The following is a 27,564-nucleotide window of genomic DNA, read 5'->3' as shown; positions in this document are numbered from 1 at the left end:
AAGCAGCTGTATGATACAGTTTAATTCATTGTCTGACTCTACTATGTCTAACTCTAAATTTGTATTAAAATGTGCTATTGATGTGAAGATGTTTTCCTTTCCGGCATTCATGACCTTGAACGTTTCACGTCAGATCTCTCCATCATGATTAAAATCCTATGTTTAGGTTGTTAACGACTTGTTCCAATTATCACGATTTTCGTGCAAGAAGTCGTCAACTGAAGGACAAACTCGTAACATAGTGTTTCAAAAGATGCAGCTACACATTCATCATAGTGATCTCATTGCGAAATATTCAATTATTTGTGTGATACGAAACTGGATGTGTTTGATGTTCGTTAGTGTGCCTGTTGGTTCCGTTGTGTGATATGAAGCTGGATGTGTTTGATGTTCGATAGTTTGTCTTTTGGTTAAGCTTGATGTGTTTGGTGTTCGTTAGTGTGTCTGTTGGTTCTATTTTGGGATACGAATCTGGATGTGTTTGATGTTCGTTAGTGTGTCTGTTGGTTCAATTTTTGGGATACGAATCTGGATGTGTTTGATGTTCGTTAGTGTGTCTGTTGGTTCTATTTTGGGATACGAATCTGGATGTGTTTGATGTTCGTGAGTGTGTCTGTTGGTTCAATTTTGGGATACGAAACTGGATGTGTTTGATGTTCGTTAGTGTGTCTGTTGGTTCAATTTTGGGATACGAATCTGGATGTGTTTGATGTTCGTTAGTGTGTCTGTTGGTTCTATTTTGGGATACGAATCTGGATGTGTTTGATGTTCGTTAGTGTGTCTGTTGGTTCAATTTTGGGATACGAATCTGGATGTGTTTGATGTTCGTTAGTGTGTCTGTTGGTTCAATTTTTGGATACGAAACTGGATGTGTTTGATGTTCGTTAGTGTGTCTGTTGGTTCTATTTTGGGATACGAATCTGGATGTGTTTGATGTTCGTGAGTGTGTCTGTTGGTTCAATTTTGGGATACGAAGCTGGATGTGTTTGATGTTCGTTAGTGTGACTGTTGGTTCTATTTTGGGATACGAAGCTGAATGTGCCTGATGTTCGTTAGTGTGCCTGTTAGTTCTGTTGTGCGATATGAAAGTGGAAATGTCTGATGTTTGTGTGTCTATTAGTTCGGTTGTTGTATACCTTGTTCTCATTTAAGATGATGACATAACGTTCGTGAATTGACCAAGATTGACATGGTGGATGTCTTCGTAGAAGCTTACTTTTCAGGAACACCGTTTCTTATTCTCACTACACTTTTTGCAGGATTCGCCGTGTATCTTCATTTTGTTCATATAATGCCTTAGTTTTATTAAATTTTGATATGGATTATGATTATGTTGACATGTTTGAATATAGTCTTTTTGCTTTTAAAGTTTTTTTTTAGATTTTCTGGTGTGAAGTGCTTTTGAATATTTAAAAATACTGTACAAACCAAGCTGATGATATTCCTGAAACGATAAATAGATACAATATTTACCTGGTTTTAATGTTTCCCAAACTTGAGTCCATTAAGTAGTGAACTGTTATAGTTACGATATCCATAGCTTTAACTTAACATTCCATGGTAAAGAGTGGCCATAAATGGCATGAACATATAACAAAACTCAATACGACTTCTTTTATACTTTAAACCTACGTATTACCTAGCGTAACTACTGAATTATTCATAGTGACAGCAATCTGGGAATTTCGGTTAGGCATCATTTTGTAAAAGTCTTAATAGATTCAAAGAATGCATTACCCTTTATTGTTCCATATTCCTTCTTTGTCATTTAGAAGATTGTACAGTCGTGTTGGAGGCAACTTAGGAAAATGTGATCGAAATGAATGTCAAAATCTAGATGGGGAAATGCTCTAGCGTCATAAATACACATATTTCGTAATTAATGAATATATGATAATCTTACAAGAACATTAAAGCACGTGTGTATATTCTGACCGAGCCTCAATTCGATTGAATGAAAACGTAACATGAAGGTTAAGGCAAACCTGGGAGACTAAAATTCCACCAGCAGTGTCTACCACACAAGCGAATAGCACTTTTTAAATAAAAATTTAGAGTTAGATGTAGTAGAGCCAAACAAATAACGGTTTTAATCCCCATTCCTTACGGCCGCGACACCATTCACTCTGTTAAGAAACTGTCCTTTATCTTAGTATTTTTTAACTATCTATCAATTCTTTGTTAAGATGCTTCTATGAAAATGCTTTTGACGATTCTCTAATATGCATTAATTTCCAGATGTATACATGACAAGCAGCGAACGTTTGCTCTGGGTATTCAGTGGTTCGTCGTGCGACTGTTGGGTAAGTAAAACATAAGTATTACTACATTGTGTATATCAACATGACGGGTGGCGTCGATGAAGCAGAAGACACTTACTCTCCCGGAACACCTGTTTTTTGGTCTCCGTATAAATGTTTTTTGTTAGTATTTTCCCATTTCTTTAATTTGAGTTGGGATTATGATTCCAGGTATTTTTTGTTGCTTTTCGTTCGGCGGGAAAATCCATGTTACATGTCGGTAGTAGTTAATGAAGTGAAGACATACACTCACAGATTACATCAAAACGTCAAAATGCAGATTAGTGATACAGAGTCTTCTCCATTATTTGTTAAAATTCCTGATAATAGGATAAAATTAACAGTAGGTCTTACTCTCGTTTTTTTAGCCTCCCATAAAGTAGAACTGTCTATCATATCCTATATATATACATTAATAGAACGCAAAATCTCATCAGTGTTAGTAATTATCATTCGTTTATCAACAAAGTTTTTTGACGATGTTGTATTTCCTACTTTCTGCTCTTTCACAGGAACGGTACCGGGCCCTATAATGTTTGGCAGTGTAATAGACAGTACCTGTCTGGTTTGGCAGGAGAAATGCGGAGAGAAGACTTCGTGTTGGATATATGACAATGCTCTACTTAGTCGCAATTTCTTCATAATATTGTTTGCAGTGAAAATCACCACCAGTATATTATTTGTCATTGCCTATAAACTTTACAAACCTCCCGTAGAAAAATCAGTTTCTTATGTTGTACCTAATGGGACGAAATCGACGATATCTGCAAATGAAGACCATAGCAGCAGTAATGAATCAGATGTTTTTGACCATCAAAGTACCGTAACAGTATTATAGCGAAATATTAAACTCCTGTCTTAACTTATAACATCAGCACCAATAGTAAACGGTGCTTCTGTCATCTCTAATTACATCAGAACCAATAGTAAACAGTGCTTCTGTCATTACTAATGACATCAGCACCAATAGTGAACAGTGCTTCTGTCATTACTAATGACATCAGCACCAATAGTGAACTGTGCTTCTGTCGTTACTAGTAACATCAGCACCAATAGTGAACTGAGCTTCTGTCGTTACTAGTAACATCAGCACCAATAGTGAACTGAGCTTCTGTCATTACTAATGACATCAACACCAATAGTGAACTGTGCTTCTGTCGTTACTAGTAACATCAGCACCAATAGTGAACTGAGCTTCTGTCGTTACTAGTAACATCAGCACCAATAGTGAACTGTGCTTCTGTCGTCACTAGTAACATCAGCACCAATAGTGAACTGAGCTTCTGTCGTTACTAGTAACATCAGCACCAATAGTGAACTGAGCTTCTGTCATTACTAATGACATCAACACCAATAGTGAACTGTGCTTCTGTCGTTACTAGTAACATCAGCACCAATAGTGAACTGAGCTTCTGTCATTACTAATGACATCAACACCAATAGTAAACGGTGCTTCTGTCATTACTAATAACATCAGCACCAATAGTAAACGGTGCGTCTGTCATTACTAATAACATCAGCACCAATAGTGAACTGAGCTTCTGTCATTACTAATGACATCAACACCAATAGTAAACGGTGCTTCTGTCATTACTTATAGCATCAGAGCCAATAGTGAACTGTGCTTCTGTCATTACTAATAACATCAGAGCCATTAGTAAACGGTGCTATTGTCATTACTAATAACATCAGCACCAATAGTAAACGGTGCGTCTGTCATTACTAATTACATCAACACCAATAGTAAACGGTGCTTCTGTCATTACTAATAGCATCAGAGCCAATAGTGAACTGTGCTTCTGTCATTACTAATAACATCAGAACCATTAGTAAACGGTGCTACTGTCATTACTAATAACATCAGCACCAATAGTAAACTGTGCGTCTCATTACTAATAACATCAGCACCAATAGTGAACTGTGCTTCTGTCATTACTAATAACATCAGAGCCATTAGTAAACGGTGCTATTGTCATTACTAATAACATCAGCACCAATAGTAAACGGTGCGTCTGTCATTACTAATTACATCAACACCAATAGTAAACGGTGCTTCTGTCATTACTAATAGCATCAGAGCCAATAGTGAACTGTGCTTCTGTCATTACTAATAACATCAGAACCATTAGTAAACGGTGCTACTGTCATTACTAATAACATCAGCACCAATAGTGAACTGTGCTTCTGTCATTACTAATAACATTAGCACCAATGGTAAACGGTCTTTCTTTCATTGCAAATAACATCAGCGCCATATTCTTACTTACTTATTGACCAAAGGAAGTTGAAATTTAGTCGGTGCTATGTCATAAATGTATTTTTCCATGTACATATTTTAAGAACGGATAATCATTTTTGCTGATTCTTTGACAGTATCTTGATAAACAAGTGCCCAAAATGTTTTTTAGTAGTCATTCCCACAGAAATATTCTATTGTAGTATCAAATGTATGTCATCCTATAACACAACGAACTTATCCAAAAATCAACGCTAATTGCTGAAAGGTTCAGAGATGAATAACGCTTTCAATTCAAATTTAGATTTAGACACAGTAGAGCCAAAGGTTAAATGAAATACAATCATTTCAGTCTTTTAGGATTATTTAAGACGAAGAAAAATCTAGTTCAACATAACAGGTTGTAATTTTTCAATACTGTAAATGTGTTATAATATACATGTTATCTCATCAAATAATATAAAGCAGAAAAAGTGGATCGCATGACACATTACTTAGAAGTGATGTATTACTTAGAAGTGATGCACTACTTAGAAGTAATGTATTACTTAGAAGTGATGCACTACTTAGAAGTGATGTATTACTTAGAAGTTAAGGCATTAATGTGTTTTTGTTAGATATGTAATATTAGTAATAGATGGAAAAAATAGAGAAATGATGACAAACATTATGCTAATATGTTTACTTAGTAGGTATGTTGTTATGGTTTTATTGTTATAAGAATGAGTAGAGTGTTTAAATCAAACTATTTTAAGTTTATCTAATTACTATTTGTGCTGTTTTGTTTATTTAATGAAATTTGTTATTGTGCTTGATTGATTATTCCCTCACATTCCAGAAATACAATAAGGATATACATATCAATGCATTTGGTACTAGCTAAACAAAAGAAAAATTGTAAGTAAATTTCTGTAGAATTTTTATATTATCTTATGATGTAATCAGTTTTGTTATGAATGGTGACGCAAATCGATGTATATGGAAATAATAATCGCTGGTGTTGAAAAATAGAAATATACTAATGTCTTTCTTTGTTTCAATGTATATATATTTTCTATAAATATATATGATGGGTTATAATAAAGAGGCAGCTCAATAAACAACTGTGCTAGTAATCGGCCATTTAACCAATCTTTCTTCTGTACAATTTTATTTTATATTTCATTTATCAGAATTAGCAGCCGAACATATCCAAAATACACGTGGTAAAGTATGTTGGATACCAACAAAGTGCGGAAATAAATTCCAAAATGATCGAAAATATTCTTCCAAGAGCCTAACCGACATTTATATTTGAAACAATGTAAAGTTAGTGTTACTTCTAAAAATTATAATTGTTTTCTGCTAAAAAAAAAACCCACTTTTTTAATTGAGAGAATTATTCCTGGCGTACAGAAGTTATAACGACAAATGATATTTTTTTTTATTTTCCAATAATGTCTGGATTTTGACAGCGTTAACATATTATTCCTTGATAATGACAGCGGTAAAGTGATTGACTAGCACATCATGTGACAAATATTGTAGAAATGACTTTTTACTAGTCGGTACAATACAACCAATTGTGTGTCTGATGTTTGATGAGTCGTATGATTATCGATATTGTTAATTGATATTTGTATATCACAATCAGCTAGAAAATATAAATGATTTTATTGAAATATTTCAGGTTTAATTCCTCATAGTTATGTGAGATATGTTGTTATCAATTAATTCCTGATAGTGGCACTGTTAAAGTCGGTGAAACACTTAAACTACCTTCTGTGACGCTGTTCACAATTTATCTGTCCATGACCTGTATTTCTGTAAAACTACTTCTGGTTTCAACAAAATATTTCAAAAATACAATTGTGACTTTGAAAATATGTTAAGGTTATTCATGTGTGTCTGCCATTCATAGAACCTTGTAAAGGTCTGTTCTGTGGACAAGGATATCTCAACCCTCAAGAGTTTGTCTGGTGGTCAGAAAGGGCTTACTACGGAATAAACCCGTGTCTGAGTATCATTCTCCCATACTTAAAAGAACAGTTACAAATTACAAGTTTTCAAATTTGCCACATGGTTATCATATACACCTGTAAGCAGTATCATAAGACATGATGTCATAACCCAGGGGATGACGACGAAATCACCCCCTACGGTAAAACGGGAGATAAATCTGTGATCTATGAAAAAATTATATTTTGTGCAAAATAAATTAAAGTGATCCCGTAGTATGTAGATACTGTTCGGTGGCATTTTATTTTTTTTACGAAAATTTTGTTTTTATCCACTGTACTTTGGTGCGAGAAATTTTTTCTCCGAAATAGATTAATACGCTTAATACTGTAAAACTCTATATTTTCGTGGGACTCAAAATGTGCATTTTCGTGGAGAACTCTTACTCAAGAATTCAACTTTTACTCTAATCCATGTCATTTATATCTGTTTATCTAATTTTGTGGACACCTAAATTCGTGGGCTAGGAATAATTCATTTTCGTTTAATGCTCTCTTCTATTTACTTAAATGTGTTTCCCATACGACTTTGTTATATGTTAAATATTGTATACAGTTAGGAAAAATTCTCACTGTATTGATGAAGTAAAATCTGTAGATATTTCATACTGAGCTGGTGTCTCAGGTGATTCTAGATTTTGTTACCCTGACCATACGTTTGCATATATTAACGATGTGAATCAAATAGGTATGACATATTGGTCTTAGTAAGGAATTCTTAGTATGCAATTCGGATTTGTGGACAATATTTTCGCATGATTTATTGTTTACTGGAAGTTCCTGTTAGAAAGAGTAAGTTGAATTGTATGTAATGCTCGCTCACTGAGAGGAGATGAGTATGCCCTTTTGTTCCATAACTGTCTCCTGTATCCCCCTCAAAACCCTGCTGATAATTGTCTGAAATAAGGAACGCAAGAGAAAAACAATGTCACAATCAAAATTCGACTGTTTTTTCATAGCCTATTTTTGTATCTGAGAATTGTTATTAAATATTAAAAATAATAATTGATACCCTGTGGTGTTTTGCATTATTTTAAAGAAATTCCTATAAATAAAGTACAATGAAACAAACAGAGGTATAAATTTTGTGAGGCTCTTGACGTGCATGTTTACCGATCGTCACTAGGTTGACCAAGGCAACCACACGTACCGAGGGGGCTTGATTAAGGCAACCACACGTACCCAGGGGGTTTGATTAAGGCAACCACACATACTCGGGGGGCTCAGTCAAGGCAACCACACGTACTCAGGGAGCTCGGTCAAGGCAACCACACGTACCGAGGAGGCTTGATTTAGGCAATCACACGTACCAAGGGGGCTTGATTAAGGCAATCACACGTACCAAGAGAGCTCGGTCAAGGCAACCTCACGTCGGCTTGTACCCAGGAAGCTTGACAAAAGCTATCACACAACGAGTAAACTTGATCAAGGTTATCAAACATAACTAGTAAACTTGATCAAGGTTATCGCACGTAACCAGTAAACTTGATCAAGGTTATCGCATGTAACCAGTAAACGTGATCAAGGTTATCACACATAACCAGTAAACTTGATCAAGGTTATCACACATAACCAGTAAACTTGATCAATGTTATCACACATAACCAGTAAACTTGATCAAGGTTATCGCATGTAACCAGTAAACTTGATCAAGGTTATCGCACGTAACCAGTAAACTTGATCAAGGTTATCACACACAACCAGTAAACTTGATCAAGGTTATCACACATAACCAGTAAACTTGATCAAGGTTATCGCATGTAACCAGTAAACTTGATCAAGGTTATCACTTATAACCAGTAAACTTGATCAAGGTTATCAAACATAACTAGTAAACTTGATCAAGGTTATCGCACGTAACCAGTAAACTTGATCAAGGTTATCGCATGTAACCAGTAAACGTGATCAAGGTTATCACACATAACCAGTAAACTTGATCAAGGTTATCACACATAACCAGTAAACTTGATCAATGTTATCACACATAACCAGTAAACTTGATCAAGGTTATCGCATGTAACCAGTAAACTTGATCAAGGTTATCGCACGTAACCAGTAAACTTGATCAAGGTTATCACACACAACCAGTAAACTTGATCAAGGTTATCACACATAACCAGTAAACTTGATCAAGGTTATCGCATGTAACCAGTAAACTTGATCAAGGTTATCACTTATAACCAGTAAACTTGATCAAGGTTATCACACGTAACCAGTAAACTTGATCAAAGTTATCACACGTAACCAGTAAATTTGATCAAGGTTATCGCATGTAACCAGTAAACTTGATCAAGGTTATCGTAAGTCACGAGGGAGTTCGGCAAAGGCCACACAGTACCCATGGAGTTTGGCCATTGCTACCTCACCATGGCATGTACCCTAGTAGCTTGACCAAGGCTTCCATTAAATTTAATACTGACCTCGTGATATTATTATGTCAGTCTTGTTTGTTTGTCTGCTACTTGAGCTTAAGCCATCGCAAACAAAAAATATAAACCAAAACTTTAGACTGAAAGAAGATATTTTTACCCATATGCGAGAACTATTTGTGTTGTATTCGAGCAAAAGATCCGAAGCAATGAACAGTTTTCATTGTGAACAAACGAAACAGTAATGACACCTCATATTTTTCATAAAAACAAATGAATTAAAAGAACCCTATTTATATTTGATTTTCATTAATTGAAATTATAATTGATCAATTTTAAATCATGAAATGAATTTTTTGCCTCAGCTTTGTATGTTAATTCAAGAAGATGGTACGCAATGATGGAAACTAAGTTACTTCATTCTCACAGAATGGGCTTGATTCTTGTAATTTATACAAAAAGCAATGAACGACATGAAATGATTTCTTGTTTAATTTCGTATTTAATAGATCAAGTATGACAGAACAGATTATTGTGAAACAAAGCACATGGACAAAAGAATAATATGATTAGCTATATTTGGTCATAAATTTTATCCCATCGAAAATGATTAAGTGGTATTGCATATTTAAATACATACAGAAATACACAAACATCTTTATTAAACTCTAAAATAGAACGCTTGAAAACACTCGTGAATATATCAGGTTATATAAGATTATGTCTGGTAACATATTTTAACAATACAACAAGACGTTGTTAAATAAACAGGTTACGAAGGCAACAGAATAATGTAGAAATAGAGACGTCAACCAAGTTGCATTTTTTTTTTTTTTTTTTTTGGAACGAATCGGCGATTGTAATGGAACGTCGAATGTACATTATTACGGTCAAAATATAAATAAGAAACCGTTTTCAATCTCTTGAAAGCACCGCTGGTTGTTTAACTACTTCAGATCATAAACCTGAGACACTCAGGACAGTCGGAAAGGCACGCAGGTATATCAATAAAAGAACTCATCGTACATCTGTAAATCAACTTTCGTTCGAGTCCAATTTATTTTCACGATTTCCGTGCAATTTAAGAAAGGAAAATCGTCATTCATTAAAACAAGTATGATAAACAACGATTATAGTATTCCAGATTCTCGAAAGTTAACTAGCACAAACTTGGATAGTGGGGATCGTGAAAGCTGGTAGCTAAAAATTCAACGAAAGCAAGGCGATAAAAGATTGACCAGGTTTTCAGAAAACAAGATACAGGATTGGCTAGGTTCTCAAAAAAGTACCACGTCCACAAGATTGGCCGGGTGCTCAGTATAATGTGTTTACAGTGCCATCACAAGCTATTCCGACAGACGACGGTACATGTTCGGTCAGGTTCTCGCTGGATAAGCAGTACTGCTTATTCCATAGCAATTAAAACAATAAGATAAATGCAAGAAATCCCGAATAGGAACACAAAGGCGAAACAAACCGACTGAAACCGGTATATAGAGAATGCTGCAAAAAAACCTGCAGAAAATTGGAATAATGCAATAAGGACAATAATTGGCAGAGGTAATGACAAGAAAGAGGGTCGTGAGGAAAGGTTGTAGTACATGTTATAAAAACAATCTAGGATAATATGTATACATGTTTTGTTCCGGAATTGCATATTCCAAAGTTAAAAAAATAGAGGATCAGAAAGATTCTGGATTTCATAAGCAACAAAAATATCAATATTACCAGTAGAGCATCTATTAATAGAAAAGTAAAAATATTATGTTCATATCATAAGACTTTCTAGATTTACTACCAAGTACTCAACGAAAACGAAATCTCAAAAAATATACCTTTCAAACAGAATTACATTTACGATATTTTCCTTTTCTTTATTAAAGCATGAAACCATTGGCTTAGATATACAGGTTTAATATTTCTATCTTAAGTCCTTGATGGAACGTTCTCACCGAGGATCTACTCTCTTATTTTTTCATTTATTTGTTTTTTCTTAAGTTCACATTAACAATTCATTTACCCTTCAACAGAAATAGTAAATGGTACAACTACACTTTTCACATCAGATTGAAAATATACAAATCGTAGTTTTCTTTAAAAATTAGCATTAAAGGCACTTTATTACATACAGAAATCATATAGAATATTGCTACAGATAAGAAAGGAGGGAAACGAAAGCAAAATATCTTGACAAATAAAAGGGTCTAGAGATCTGGAGAAGTCTCTGGAAACATCTGCTGCTTTCAAAATATCGACAACTCTCCGTAAATACAGTTATAGAAATAAAACAGATCTTTCACTACACATTTCGAAAACGATACAAAATAAAAATATTAAAGAATTAACAAATTATGTAAAAAGAAACATTTTCCTCAATTATCACAGAGTAGATAAAAGTGTAAAATCTGAATACATATATATCAAAATACTCTCATTGTAGATTCATGATTTAACAAATTCATTGATGAGAAATTGGTTTTCCTTCATACATAAACATATCTTAAACTCTTGAGTTTCATCTTTACAACATTAAGACTGTCCCATTGTAAGGATGCTGAGAACAAAAGCAATTTCTTCTTCTGTATTGTGAATTTTCCATGTTAAGATATTAATCAAAGTAGCAGGACTCGTGAAATTTACACCTATTTCAACCAATCAGAAACAAGATACTGATTATGATACCTAAATCAATCCACAGATGACAGCACTATATCGTCAACGGAAAATTCTGTTACAAGTGTTCACTGCAGGTTGGAAAAATTGTGTGATATTATCCACCACAAGTAAGATAAAGTACCCAAGATAGCCAGGTATGATCTGTAGGTGACACAACATCTTTAGATACACGAGATACACCGGAACGATACCATGAAAAATATGGTATTCAAATAAAGACAAAATATTTGTATTCTATAAAGAACAATAAGATAACATACAGATGAAACGATGAACCAAGCATTTGTATATATTTCTCATAACATCAACTATGGATATAACTTTCTATTCAACAGACTAAATATAAATCTAAAACACACACACACAAAAACCAATGAACAAAATCCATACACATTGTACACATTAGATGTTCTCCACCATCTTGTATAAAATTTTGTTAGGATATACATGTATTTGATATAAATTCTATATGTTATTGCATATGGAACAAAGTGAACTGAAATTGAAATTTCATGGATGAATAGGTCTGCAGAAGCATGTCCATCATATGAACAGCCGACAGTGGTTAACAAACAGTGATACTCAACATTTTTCTTTTTATATTACTGAAGTCAGACCTCCTTCCTTTTAACTTTGAGTGAATTCCTCTTAATGTAACTGAATGCTCAGTAAATATCTCTTATTGTCATATAACGTTCAGTAAATTCCTCTTAATATCACTGAATGCTCAGTAAATATCTCTTATTGTCATTTAACGTTCAGTGAATTCCTCTTAATGTCACTGAATACTCAGTAAATATCTCATTGTCATTTAACATTCAGTGAATTCCTCTTAATGTCACTGAATGCTCAGTAAATATCTCTTATTGTCATTTAACGTTCAGTGAATTCCTCTTAATGTCACTGAATGCTCAGTAAATATCTCTTATTGTCATTTAACATTCAGTGAATTCCTCTTAATGTCACTGAATGCTCAGTAAACATCTCTTATTGTCATTTAATATTCAGTGAATTCCTCTTAATTTCACTGAATGCTCAATAAATATCTCTTATTGTCATTTAACAATTCCTCTTAATGTCACTGAATGCTCATAAACATCTCATTTAACGTTCAGTGAATTCCTCTTAATTTCACTGAATGCTCAGTAAATCTCTTATCATTTAACTTATTTCCTCTTAATGTCATTTAACTCTTATTGTCATTTAACATTCAGTGAATTCCTCTTAATGTCACTGAATGCTCAGTAAACATCTCTTATTGTCATTTAATATTCAGTGAATTCCTCTTAATTTCACTGAATGCTCAATAAATATCTCTTATTGTCATTTAACGTTCAGTGAATTCCTCTTAATGTCACTGAATGCTCAGTAAACATCTCTTATTGTCATTTAACGTTCAGTGAATTCCTCTTAATATCACTGAATGCTCAGTAAACATCTCTTGCTGTCATTTAACGTTCAGTGAATTCCTCTTAATGTCACTGAATAGTTGGTAAATATCTCTTGCTGTTTAAAATTTCTCAAGAGTTTATTTAAAATATAGTTTTTTCTCTTAGTGTAAAAAGATTTCTTCCCGATGTTGTAAATTCATTATGTGTATATAAAGTACACATATAAAATCAACAAAGCAAATCAATTAGTTATTGCGAAGGTTTTCAAGCCTTTCAGACATCTTAAACGATACAGAAATTTTTCAAAAGATTACATATACATGAAGTGAATTACCCTGGATGTGCTAAACACAAGGGACAATCACTCGATAAACATTCAGAGTGACCACTGCGACAAACAAAAACCAAATAAAAACTGTATTTTGTTATCAGCCTAAGAGACAGCATGCTGAGATCTTTTGACAAATTGATTGGTTAAAACCTAGAAAATATCCCTTAAAACATTCATGCCACCAGTAGTGTCTACCACCTGCAATCTTAAAGATTGTACAAAAGACACACAAGTGAATAGCACCTTTCTTTGCAAATTTAGAATCAGATACAGTAGAGCCAAATAATAACATAAAATTCTACACAAAATCAACATCTACTAGAGTTCAATAGGTCACTTCTGTGGATACATTTCTACAGCAAGCTCCCAGTTAGTAATCTACAACTACATCTGTTTATTTTAGTCTAATATTTTACAACTTTTGCTCTTACCAATTAAAATTCTGGGTAGTGCAAACATACAAAACAGGCACATTTATTCTATATTTCCTTCAATAAGATAACACTCTTTATGAATTATAAAGCTAAATTTAAAGGAAAATTCATGTTTTAATGATTGTAACACAAACAAAAAATTCAAATTGAAGTTTCCAAAAACAATGTCTAAATGCAGTGAATAAAAAGCACAGTTCTGATTGGTCCATTGCTAAAGTTACTTGAGATGATGTCTTTCAATGAAACTGAAAATTTCTGATATTTCACAAGTTGAGAAAAGAAAATAAAAAATGTCCATGATTATAACAAGCTCATTTTCCTTGTTACAAATAATTTTAGAAAGGAAAAACAAAAACATAAACAGGAACCAATATGAAGTTATAAGGGACAGAATTTATAATATGATTCTGTATTAAAGAATAGATCCTGCTTGCTTATCTGATTATAATAATACACAAAATCTTTTATATGACCTGCTTCCTTCACAAATTTATGCCAAAACTGATGAAAAGTGGGGAATATTCACGGCAGATTTAATTTCACTACAATTGTGGTCATTAAAGAAACCTTGATATTAAGTACCCAGTACACATTCTAACAGTGATTAAAAAAATTTAAAAAAGAGTAACGTATCTGTATAAATGATACATGTACAAAATTTAAGTTCTCAAATATAGGACTATCACGAAACAATGAGCCATGTAGAATTCAACATCTGTAAAATCATTACCGTAACTGTCATTGATTTCATAGGTAATCAAAATCCACAAATTTCTTTCCAAAAAATGACATACTGAGGAAAGCAATATATATTACTGGGCTTGTAAGGAGGCATGAGCATAATGCTCGATAACTAACAGAATCTTGTAAAATACACTGCATGATACACATAATCCATGTATAATTATATATCTGGCCATTTTTGATTATAGCATATAAAAATCATATGAAAAAATACCTGAAATTTATTATATAAACAATTGAATTAAGTCATTTATAAAGCTGATAAATGGTCTTTTCAATCTTGTATCATGTCTATAAAAACACAAATTCAAAATTAAACATGTACAGGGATTAAAAAATGTTATAAGTTTCATAAATTTCTTACACAGATCTTTCCAGACTCTTCTACACTCATTTTCTTAAAAGGTCATCCAAAGTATATATCCCATTTGAACATTCAGATCTCACACTATTTAAAACTTTTCTCTTTATTTAAAAGTTCTATGGCATCTTCAAACTTAAAAAAATAAAAGAAAAAAAACAGATACTTCTGTATCATACTTTTTGTTTTTTTTAAATATTGTCGCATTGTAAAAAGTAAACATGACTCTGCTGCATGTTAACCATGATATTCCATTTACCTACAAGATGATCACTTTCTGGCTGAAACAATAAACATGACCTCATTTCTCCTTCTTTTTCACTTCGTTTACATAAGCCTTGATCTCCTTACCTGTGATAATTAAAATTCGGAAAAAATAGATATTAAAACATTGTAATATAAACAAACAATAGAATGTGTTTATTATTGATTTCAGAATGATAGTTGTGTTTTTTCAGTGTCCACTCTGAACAAAGGTATCATTCTTAAAGACAAACAAACATAAAACAAGAATTGAAAATAGGATTATAATTATACAATTTTTATCACATAATCTGCCTGTTATCCAGTGAATTCACTAACGAAATGTAACTTTTGTGTATATGTCATCTAGTGCTGTATACCCAGGAGCGTTTTCAATTGCCTGTACCAAACAGAAAACAACTCTGATACTGTATCACATGGACAATTATGTTACATCACAAACTGAACATGGCATAACAAAATGGCTGCCTCTGTTGGATTTTTGTCCTCTACATGTTTGCTTTAAAACCTGTCAAAATGTAACTTTTCTGAGTAACTTGATAAAATGTGCCATAAATTTCTTTTCATTTCAAGTGAGATTTCCTGAAACTCATCCCTAAATGTTTCAATATTAGCTCATCATGCTTGCAAAAATAAAACTTTGTAAGACTTGTTTCATAAAATCTCATATTAAACCATGTTTCCTATATAAATCAGAAATTAGCAAACACAAAAAATTCAATTGATTGATTTTTTTCACCCACCATCATCAGACTGTGTTATTTTGGTTCTTCAAACTTTCCTTTATCTATGGAGTTTTTGTCCATCTTTGTTATTTATAAAGAAATACTGGAGGGATCTATCTCAAATATCAGTAGATTCTCCTTAGTCTTCAGCTCTGAATTTTGATACAGATAAACAAGAAAGGTTTTAACGTCACTTATACCAGATTATAATAATCACTTTTTGGTCCTGTTGGAAGCATGCAATGTAGGTCTTACTGTAGGAGGAAACTTGAGAACCCTGGGAAAACCCAGGTTGTCTGGCATGTAATCATGACCCCCTACTTTTTCATATCACATCAGGGAATCGAACCCTGGTCACCTGGGTGAAAAACAAATATGTCACCACTGCACCATCCAACCACTCATCATAGGCACTGACAAGTATATATGTCTCAGTATTGTAGTTCTGGTTTGTTTCTAATTATGTCTGTTTGATATTTATAGAGAGGTGAAGGTGTATGTACATTTCTTAGACAGTAATAAAAGTATCAGTATCAAGCCTCACAAACAGGTTTCCAAGAGTTGTGACAGAAAAGTCAACCATTTTTTTATCAATGTTACCTTACAAATTGATTGTAGTTATGTAGCTAAACTCCAGTTTAAAAAAAAATTGTCAGGGATGGGGTTAGAACTGAAAACACAACTCATATGGACATGTCTCAAAATGTACACATTGGCCAAAAGTAGTATGTTAAACATTTGAAAATAATTATGAAATAAAATGCCTCTTTAACATACATGTTACATTAAAGGACTTTTGATAAGATTTTAGAGTAGACTCTTAAAGACTACAGGGCTAGCACACTGTGATGTGTATGGATCTGGTTATAACTACTGTCTGGAGTGGGAGTAGTGATAGGGAATTATTGGTGTAGTGATACCTTCAAATAATTAATGTTGAACATTTAATATAATAACATTATGTATGTTACTAAGTTTATGAACATATTATTCACCAATTGATATAAGTAATATGCAGTTGTTTAAGTCTATATCATTTGTAATGTGTGCATACATGAGCATTTCTGTTGTCCAACTCCCTTTTAATCATTTTGATTTAATTAATATATTTTGAAATGAAATACTGTAGGTGTAAACATTTCACAAATTTTTAATGGTATCTCATTAACCAATCCGGAAACTTGCTGATCTTAAATTTGTTATTTGACTAAATCATCCTGTTCATCACATAAACAAAATCATATACAGTGTTTAAGAAAATGTATTGTTCTCTCTCCGACTCCAACCCGTGTCATGGGTTTAAAACTTTAAGCAGCATTATACTATGAGGCCCTCATGTGTATCAACTAAAAAGACTGTAAAAATCACAAAACCAAATCCAGAAACTAAAGCTGACTTTGAATCTGGTTGTTGATGTATCAAATATGATAAAACTTATGTCTTTTGATCGTTGTAAAGCTGTGGATCTGTTTCACCATGAAAAATATTAATGAAACCACAGAGTGTCTGGATGAAGGGAAGTGAGATCTCTGATCTGGTCAAGACCTCTGACTTTAGAAATATTATACATACCCCAGAGTATCTGGTTGAGGAACTCTCCTATCAGGTACAGGAAGGCAAAGAAGACAAGGAGAGCTCCGATGAAAATAACACGCTGATGGACATGCATGACCTTTAGGACAGGGTAGACCCAGAAATCTGCTACATAGGCTATCCATAGGATCCTTCGAATAGAAATTGGTAAATTTATAAACACAGTGATATCACTGCATGAACTGGACAATTTGATTTTCATTTTTCTATATATGAGCTACATTGACCTTGAAAACCTGAAACATCAACTTGAATTATCATTATTGACCACTTTGTAAAGTTTGTAGAAAATCCCTTAAGATGTTAATTTACCAGAGTAGAGCCATTGAGTTGCAATGTTGAAACATAACATCTTACAGAGTAGGACACACAAGGGTTGAGAAGAACACTACATCTCCCACACACACACACACACACACACACTCCCCCCACCCCCCACCAACACACACACACACACACACACCCTACCACCAAAATGAATTTTCAGGACATATAAAAATTGACATTACAGAAAGGTTGTTCTTTCATTTTCTTTTTGGTTCTTTTATTTTCTTTTTGAACAACACTATATAACAACAAGCATGAAAACTTACCAACACAGGTAGGCCAAGGCAAAAGTGAACAGAATCGCTAGTCCAGTGCGTTTCCTTGGAAACTGATGATACACAAGAGTTAACTCCACAAACATCAATGGCAGAATAAATGTGTGCTAGAAAAAAAAATAGAAAAACAAAAAAGTCAGCAACAATCTTGAGCCTTAAAACAAAACTTTTTAAGTATAATTGTTTTGAATAAACTTTTTCCACCATGATGAATTATTTTATCAGTTTTTTCATAATTTTTCCATATCTTCATAAATCATGATTATTCAGGTATGTTTCCATACTTATTCTGACAGAAATACAGCTAAACACAAAAAGGACAAAATTCCGGTTAACATGTGAACAGATATATCAAGTCCCTTGTTTAAATAAAGGTAATATTCATTAACATCTTCAGGAATTCTACAAAAATTATCCTATTTTATCCTATCACAATGTTCAATTCCTGCCTGGATACAGTTCTACTCCTCAGGATGACTATCAAATCAGACAGGTTTACAGATTAATGTAGATTACTGTAACCTAAGTTTGCTTTTGTGACATATGGCCACATGACTGACATCCATAAAATTTCTTGATTTATGCTCTAAAATATAAGACCTTAGAAATAAAAGGAAAAAAAAAATACGGAGTCAACTGCAAACTCATAATCAAAAGCATACACAAAACATAATTGACACAGGGTGAAATATACCACATTTTTTATACTCCCAAAGAAAATATGATATTATGTGGTACATGATATTAACAGGAGTGACAATTTACCTGGAGTTCAATGTACTTACTAAAGCATGGTTCAACCAGACTGGTACAAGGCTATCCAAATACCACATTTTTTATACTCCCAAAGAAAATATGATATTATGTGGTACATGATATTAACAGGAGTGACAATTTACCTGGAGTTCAATGTACTTACTAAAGCATGGTTCAACCAGACTGGTACAAGGCCATCCAAATACCACATTTTTTATACTCCCAAAGAAAATATGATATTATGTGGTACATGATATTAACAGGAGTGACAATTTACCTGGAGTTCAATATATATAAAGCATGGTTCAACCAGACTGGTACAAGGCCATCCAACTTTTTCAAATATTAAAGCATATGTCATCACTGAAATTGAAAATACTAAATAATATATTATCACCGAAACTAAAAATATCAAATAAGATATGACTTTTACATAGAATGCGGATGTTTAAGTCCATCCCATGACTTTGAGTCAAATATTAATGTTTAGGTCCATCCCATGACTTTGAGTCAAATATGAATGTTTAGGTCCATCCCATGACTTTGAGTCAAATATGAATGTTTAGGTCCATCCCATGACTTTGAGTCAAATATGAATGTTTAGGTCCATCCCATGACTTTGAGTCAAATATGAATGTTTAGGTCCATCCCATGACTTTGAGTCAAATATGAATGTTTAGGTCCATCCCATGACTCTGAGTCAGAATATGGATATTTAAGCCCACATCCTGACTTTAAGTCAGAATACGTACACTGGTCTGCCAAAGCCTACACCCTGACTTTGAGTCAGAACATGTATGTTTAACCAATCCTCAACTTTGAGTCAGAATACATACACTGGTATCTTTAAGCCCATCCCCTGACTCTGAGTCAGAATATGGATGTTTAAGCCCATTCCATGATTTTGAGTCAGAATACGGATGTTTAAACCAACCCCCAGACTCTGAGTCAGAATATGGACGTTTAAGCTCATTTTGTGACTTTGAGTTAAAATCTGATAATTCCCACCCTTTCACTTTGAGTGCAGATATGTAAATTTGTATGTTTGTTCCCTGGTCTTATTGTAGGATAACTATGGTAAAAACATATTACAAAATTATATTACCGTTCCTGCTGGAAATATGACTGAAGCTAAAGCAATATCACGGAGTTTTTGTAGAACAGACTTTCTTCCTTGTACATCCCTTGCATGAGAAGGTCGAATATCACTGCCACAGAAATCATTTAGAGTGGCAATTCCAAAATATAACATCTGAAAAATCTGCAGGAAGAGTAAAAACAATTATTAGATATCTTGGTATTTCTATGTTTCAATAGAGTCTGCTTGTCAATTGTCTACACATCAATTGTTTCACATCAATTCCAGTTTGAATTAAAAATACTTGTAATTTTGGCTTGTCCTGTTATTGAAATAAAAAGACAATGCTAGACTTTCTGCACCCTATATACACTTTAAGTGCAGATATGTAAATTTGTCCATATGACATTTGAACATTTAACCTTGAGTGATGATCACCTAGATATGATAAGTTGCTTTTTTTGTTTGCTGGATTTAAATTTATATGAACAAAATTATATTATCCGTTTACTAATTGGAAATATTAACTGAACAACATACAAAATATCAATACTTTTGTGGTTATTTATCACATGGAAATGAGTTCACAATCCTTGTAATAATTTATAACTCCTACCATGATAACTTCAAAGCCCATGTAAATCAGGTCTAAAGACAGGCTTTTTCAGAAATCATTTAGTACATTTGGATGTGTAATTCCAAAATATAATATTTTGAAAAATTACAATGTAGGAATTATGAAAAACAATTATTATCATTATTATCACAGTATTTCTATGTTTCACATAAAAGGTCATTAGAGCTGTCAACCATTAAAATGCACACATCAATTGGAAATCACATCAAACAAACAGTTTGAAAATAAAAAATCTTAAATGGTTATATTATCACAAAAGATTAAAATGGTACGTTAGAGTCTATGATATAGACCAACATTTTTCAGATAACCTAGAATTTCATAAATATTAACAGTTTCAAAAATTCCCTATATACACAATGAAAAAAAATTCAAACGTATGTCAGATATGAATGTTTAATGTTGAATGGCTCATCACATCCTATGCATCGAGGATTATCTTTGCCTTTCAACATATATGAATGTGTAAGGTATGTATTGCCAATCCGAAGATGTCCAAGGACAACTTCGTCTCAGTGGTTGTCTCTATAGCATGGAGACCATTTACCGATGTTAGGTTTTACAATTTATTATTGGTATATTGATTCCATTCCTTCTGCCACTGAGATGTTACAAATTGTTTACTAAATGGTTTAAAATTGGTAAAATGAAGTCTAAAAACAACTGGTGGTAGCGATAAAGCTGCCTTTGTGGCATGATCAGCTTTTTCATTGCCTGGTATTCGCATGTGCCCAAGAACCCAGTAAAAAGCAATACGAAAGTTAAAGACAAGTTCTTTTTCCTTTATTTTTTTATTTTCAAACACCCATTTCTTCGTATCATGGTTGATTTTTCTTTGTTATGTTTAAATTTGTAGCACTGTGAGCAGCCAGTCATTTTGAGGCTGGATCTATGTTCAGTAGTTAATGTCTACCTCACCGACGTTTAACATCATACATGTGCGTTTAACGTTGCTCTCAATGTCTAATGTTGCTGGCCTTCCAGAGTTATCTCCCTTCACACTTAGTGATCGGGACACATTATTACACTCACTAATTTAACTGGAAACTTGTGCATATCTATGATAATGAAGTACTTGAGCACTGTGCGGCATTAGACGTGGGTATTATATTGTGCTAAACTGAAAGAAGATCAGGGGTGTTTTGACTGTCGTGTGTGGATTTTTATTCGAGCCCGGGTTGTTTACATTCCAGTCTCCAGACCTGTGCCTCAAGAGGCTGACTCGACTACTTCCTGTTCTTTAATACAGTCCGTTAATATTTTACCTCGTTCCAGACAGTGAGAAACTTTAACTTTCCTCCATATCCTCCCCTGCCATGTTCAATGTTTACAAAGTCGTACGTGACAACGTACAGATAATACAGGTAAACTGGCAGGTGATAACATATCGCTTTAGACACCATTTTGACCCCACGCTATGAAAACATCACGTGATCCGCCACAGATAACGAGTTATCGCCCTTTGATTAGTTATATCTTTATTTAGTGAAGAAATAACTAAAACGAAACAAATAAGTACTGATTCGAACCCCATACTTACAATCCCATAATCAAGGCTAATTGGTCATCGTAGTTACTAGTTTAATACTTCTAATATTTTAGTCGTTGTTAAACAATATGGTCTATGTCACTTTGCTGTCGGAGATTCCACACATGCAATCGAACGTATGCTGTAATCTCAGAATACAATTTTTTCATGACTATTGATATTTTTCTGTTGAGTAATTAAGATTCTTGTGATTAGACTAAATATGTTAATGGTATTTTAGATGTATATTTTAGATGTATATTTTAGATGTATAATTTAGATGTATATTTTAGATGTATATTTTAGATGTATATTTTAGATGGAGAATTAAATTTTATTTGATAGACGGATAATTCAAAACTTCCGTTTTTCCCAAAGTGCATGATGTATTTTCTGATACTGAAAAAATACCTTTTCCACATTTAACTTGCACATTTCGACAATCTTGCATTACTTACAGAGTTTGTTACGTATATTTCGCTTTAATGCAGTGGACGATATTCGTCTCCACAGTCTGTAAATGATAGGAGAACCAGAGACGAAAATGTAACACATAACTGTAGATCCAGGAGACCATGTTATTACATGTACACTAGCTGATCATAACAAACCGTTGGAGAAAGCAGGGAAGACTTTTTAGTGCCTCTGTATACCTCAACATGAACAAATGATTATACAGGTCATATCGACCTGTCCATTTCTTTTTCCGTAGTCCTTTTTACGTGCTTATATCGTTAAAATCTAACCTATGATAAGTATTGATATACGAAGTATTACCGTATCTTAAGTGTCTAACTCCCCGTTTTCGTTGAAGAGTAAGGAAAAAAACATACTGATTTCTTGTAAGATGCGTTTTAACCTATGTTGGTATTTGCAAAATGTCAATACCTTTTTGTTATTCATCAAGGGGAGATGAGTTCAAAATCCCCATGATAGATCCGTATTCCTCCTACAACGATCCATGCAATGAAAAGTTCCAAAGACGGACTTTTTCAGAAAACATAAAGAAAATACCAACACGGCAACATAACCATAATCCGAACTCAAATTCCATAAAACTAGGGCAAAATGTGAACAAAAGAAAGATTTACACGAAGACTCCAGAAATAGAACAAGGACAAAAAGACCAGGTATTCCGGAAGAGTAAGCGTCTTCTAATTCATCGGCGATACCCGCCATGTTTACCTTTAGCTTGGACAATTCAAGTAAGTAATGTCACGTTCTCTAATGAGAGATATGTATACAACAACGGAACCAACAGGTGAACTTACGAGCATCAAATACGTCCATTTCATTTCACACAAAGAGACAGAATATTTCTCACGGAGATTACTATGGCGACCGTAGGGGATTAGTTAGGGGATTATTGTATTTGCATATACTGAAACATACATAAAGAAATGCATATGTAATTATCCATATTATGAAATAAATAATTCTGGTAATAATGATTTTTATCAAACTTGATCATCTCATCTTCGGTAATTAATAATATTCAATATAAATGAAACATTTACTAAACGTTTGTTAAAGGGAGATAACTCCAGATCACTTGGATAGGAAATTTAATAGCTTCTCAGATAAGTTGTTATATATTGACTGAGACCAACATAACATATAATATTATCAAATGAATACTTATTTGATTATTTCTGTCTTTTATGTTAATTGTTTTTCAGTTTATGAATTTAACACATATTATTTTATCTTCGGTAAATACTGTGTTTGGAGATCTCCTTGTCACAATTCGAGAAAAATGCATTAGGCAAAGTGTTTCCTACAAGAGAGTGGTGCTCCTAATCTTGGCTATCACGCAATAACAATATTGATATATTTGATATTTCAATTTGCATATTTATATATATCAAGATCCTATTTTCTTTCCGAAAATATTTTGCAAAGACAGAACAAAAATTATCATTATTTCGTTTCAGAGCGAGACTTGATGACGTTACTTCGTACCTCAGAGCAACAGTAGAATACTTAGTTATTTTACCAAACTCAGAGACAAAAGGAAGGTAATCATTAATCAGCGACAAATTGGCTTTTATCGTTATTCTGTCCCACCACCAGACGTGAAAACAAAACGTATTCTGTGTTTTTTTAAGTTACCTGGTCCGAATTTAGTCCTTTCAAAGTTATTTGGCATATACGTTTTGTGTAGATACCAATTTAGCTTTATCACTTACCCCAACTCTGCTCAAAAACCGAAACCATTTGATGTGTATCACCCCAATGACTCGTTGAACGAATCTGGACTTAGGAGACCACCCTGTTACACTCCAAACCTTCATGTGCACATGTGCCTTCCCTAATATATACTGGAGGAAAAAGAAACGCAATTTGGAATTTTCAGGTCAACTACGGGAAATAGAAATGGGTTTTAGAATGTAATTATGGTGTAACTGGAAAATAGTTGACCACATAAATGTTCTATTTGGGAGAGGTCAGGGCTGTATGGGGGCCAGTCTAGGGTGGGGACATTGTTTGCTGCGAGATAACCACGGCAAATCCTCGCTACATGCGACTGGGCGTTGTCCTGCTGAAACGTCAGTTGACGCTGCTGTACTAGAGGAACAACATGCGACGCTAGGACTTGATCTCTATAGCAGACGGCCGTGAGATTTCCCTGAATAACGTACAGAGGAGTCTTAATACCATGCACAATCCCTCCCCATACCATGACCGATCCTTCTCCAAAGCGTTCATTCTCTATCACGCAAGCATCTGCATAGCGCTCGTGGGTACGTCTATAGACACGACGTCGGCCTTCTGCCCGGTAAAGCGAAAACATGGACTTATCTGAGAACAGGACCCTTCTCCAACATTGCATTGGGAAGCGTCTTACGGCTTAAGCTGTGGTCCAAACTATGGCCGCCGCGGTCTTAGACCGAAGGCACGCAGTCGAGTATGCACTGTCTTCGGATCAGTTGGAACATGAAGACGCCCAAGTGTGTTCCTTGCTGTTTTCGTGGCCATCAGAAAGCGATTACGTAGGTACGAAAGTCGCATTGCCGACGCGTCGTCACACGAGGGCGATGGCTGCGGGACGGCCTGCAACCCTTCCGGTGGCATGAAGTCTTTGGATGAGACGGCAAATGTTCGATGGATGGACTCCAAATTGATTAGCGACCTGATTTTGCCGGGCACCCTGCATAAGAAGTGCAATGGCACGACCTTTGTCAATTCGAACAGTCGTGGCATTTTTACGGTGAACTGTTCATGTTTAAAAGGTGGGAAATCAAGACGGATATGTCTGAAGATTCGCACACACAGATTTTGAACCAATCCTTTATACATGGATTCGAGATATCGTGCTTTTGTCTCTTATTCTTTTGTACAAGCGGCGTGCGCAGTTTAGTTATGCATCAGTGATTTTGATACGGTACCATAGGGACCTAACTCAAATGCACACATTTGTCAAGTTTCAAGGGTGTACGTCAAAGATTTAATTTACAATATTAACTTTCTGCTAATTGAGCTTCTTTTTCCTCTCAGCATATAACAACCCCTAACACGTATACAAGTAATACATGTCCTGGAATGGCATTAGGATATTAGATACAATTTATTATATGACCGATAATTACTATACAAATCTTCCAACAATATATTACGTACGACATATACTCCTAACATCAATTGTTCTTATGATATTTCTTTCTACATTTTCTACTAAGACAGAGACTTTAAACACCTAATACAGCACCGTTCTCATAACGAGAGTTAGATATGTAGGTACAGAATGTAAAGTTGTCTTTAGGAGAGACACTAAAACCAAGCAATCTGCTAGAAATATAACACTTCCCCAGCACAATGAGTTGTTTGATGTTTTAAAGGCAGATGGCAATAACTTTATTGATGATCAAGAGATTGGTATGTTTTTTTTTTAATTTATCATAAAAGAAAGTCACAACCTGAAGATCGAAACGTTAGTGTTGATGATGATACCCGGCGAAATATTACAATATATACGATAGAGGATATATCTCATGGCCAGTCTTCCCATGCGAAATGTACATTACGTATGAAGAGTTTCAATCAATACTCGACTATATTGCCAAAGCGCGCAAAACTCCAACTCATCTTTCAAGCTATGGTGTCCTTGGTCCTTGTTCACTTCATCTCATAGGGAACGATATTAACTCTAACGCTGAAATCCGCACTGATGAAAGAGATCAAAAGAAAATCAAAGGAAAGGAAATCATCAATGATCTTTTGGAGATATCACAAATGTTATCAAAGCAGAAATCTTCTTTTACTCTACGTTTCTCATCTCTGGATGATACTAATTGTAAAGCTTGGACTGGTTTGACAAGAACACAATTCCTTAAAACTCTTTTTTATTGCTCATTCTCTGCTGGCACTCCAAACCACGAGGATGCACTACTGTTGTTCTGGGTAAAATTGAAGACAGACATATCATTGAAACAGCGTTCAACTCTTTAATTTCTAGTGCATCTAAAATGTTCATTACATAGTGAAAACATTAGAAATAGCCACTGTCCTTTTGTTCCTTGGACGTGGTAATCTTACAAGAAAAAATATACTGGAGTACAACACTGTTCTCAGACGCATATTTTGGTCAACTGGCGACTGTCATACATATATTTTTATTCCTAAGAGATCTGATCACAAGCTCCAGAGAATCTCGCACTGTAGCTAGAAGAAGCGGAACTATTTCAAGTTCATGAGCATAGTCCTACCTGATGGTTAGAAATTGCATTCTGGACACATTAGGACCTTTTCTTGGAAGCGATACCGATTCAAAGATTTACAAAAGCCATTATGGATAATCTCTCCTGGCTGGAGAAAGATGACGATGACATAGTTGATTGAGGGTTAAGGGATGTTTTGCCAAATATGGAATCACGCGGTTTGACAACAAATATGTCGTCTTATCTAAAACCTGGGCAGACTCAACGTGATGACTTACAAGCTAATCTTGATAAGTCCACAGCTAAATACAGATTGGTAGCAGAGGCACAGACAAAACACAGCTTGCCTCCAACTATGTCGTTGAGGTCATCAAGGCACTTGTTAGAATGGTAACAGCCTGTCTCAATGGAATTCGAGGACCCATATATGTTCGAGACGAAAAGAATAGGGCGCTGGCTGCCAAAATGAAAACGCGCCTTAGTGTTCAAAACAACTTAACTCAGTGTGTGAACTATAAGCCTGATCTTACCTTTGCACAAAACCCTAATCACTATTTCTGGGCAATTCATTTCATTTTTATCTCCTGTTCCCAATGTATTCAAAATTTTTACTTCTTTCTGTGCAAATATCTAACATGTTATCATCAGCATGGTCATGTTTAGTTTTCTTTTGAAAACGAAGGAATGATATTGTAGCATTTTCCCCAAAAACCATGCTTTTTCATTTTTGGCACATGTTTGGACTGTAAACGTACGACAATAGAGGCTACCAATAGCACATAAAAACTGTTGCATTTGCCTCTTTTTTATCTTTCGTTTGAAGCATGCCTGAATGAAGGGCAATCAGTTTTGTATAAAAAAAAAAAAACACACACACACAAAAA

At 34.2% G+C, this 27,564-nt stretch overlaps 2 protein-coding genes across 2 annotated transcripts in view; one reads left to right on the top strand and one right to left on the bottom strand.

Moving 5' to 3' along the window:
- Nucleotides 1–7,542, top strand: part of LOC132552491 (solute carrier organic anion transporter family member 4C1-like) — a 33,302-nt gene extending 25,760 nt beyond the window's left edge. The window contains exons 11-12 of the mRNA XM_060216669.1: nucleotides 2,239–2,303; nucleotides 2,813–7,542. Of these exons, the coding sequence (XP_060072652.1) occupies nucleotides 2,239–2,303; nucleotides 2,813–3,138 (391 nt within the window). The 3' untranslated portion in view covers nucleotides 3,139–7,542. The remainder of the gene's footprint in view (nucleotides 1–2,238; nucleotides 2,304–2,812) is intronic.
- A 7,598-nt stretch (nucleotides 7,543–15,140) lies between these two features.
- Nucleotides 15,141–21,897, bottom strand: LOC132552492 (androgen-induced gene 1 protein-like). Its single transcript, XM_060216671.1, has 5 exons — nucleotides 21,760–21,897; nucleotides 19,885–20,040; nucleotides 18,015–18,130; nucleotides 17,401–17,552; nucleotides 15,141–15,190 (listed from the first exon to the last, which is right to left on the bottom strand). Exons 1-5 carry the CDS (start codon nucleotides 21,895–21,897, stop codon nucleotides 15,141–15,143), a joined length of 612 nt encoding a protein of 203 aa, XP_060072654.1.
- Between the last annotated feature and the right edge of the window lie 5,667 nt (nucleotides 21,898–27,564).

The sequence above is a fragment of the Ylistrum balloti genome, unplaced genomic scaffold (genome assembly GCF_031769215.1).
Source record: "Ylistrum balloti isolate Yb309-2 unplaced genomic scaffold, AGI_CSIRO_Ybal_v1 Utg370250, whole genome shotgun sequence".
In the NCBI taxonomy this organism is placed as follows: domain Eukaryota; kingdom Metazoa; phylum Mollusca; class Bivalvia; order Pectinida; family Pectinidae; genus Ylistrum; species Ylistrum balloti.
Note: the sequence above shows the minus strand (reverse complement) of the source record. Positions and strands in the feature narration are given on the sequence as shown.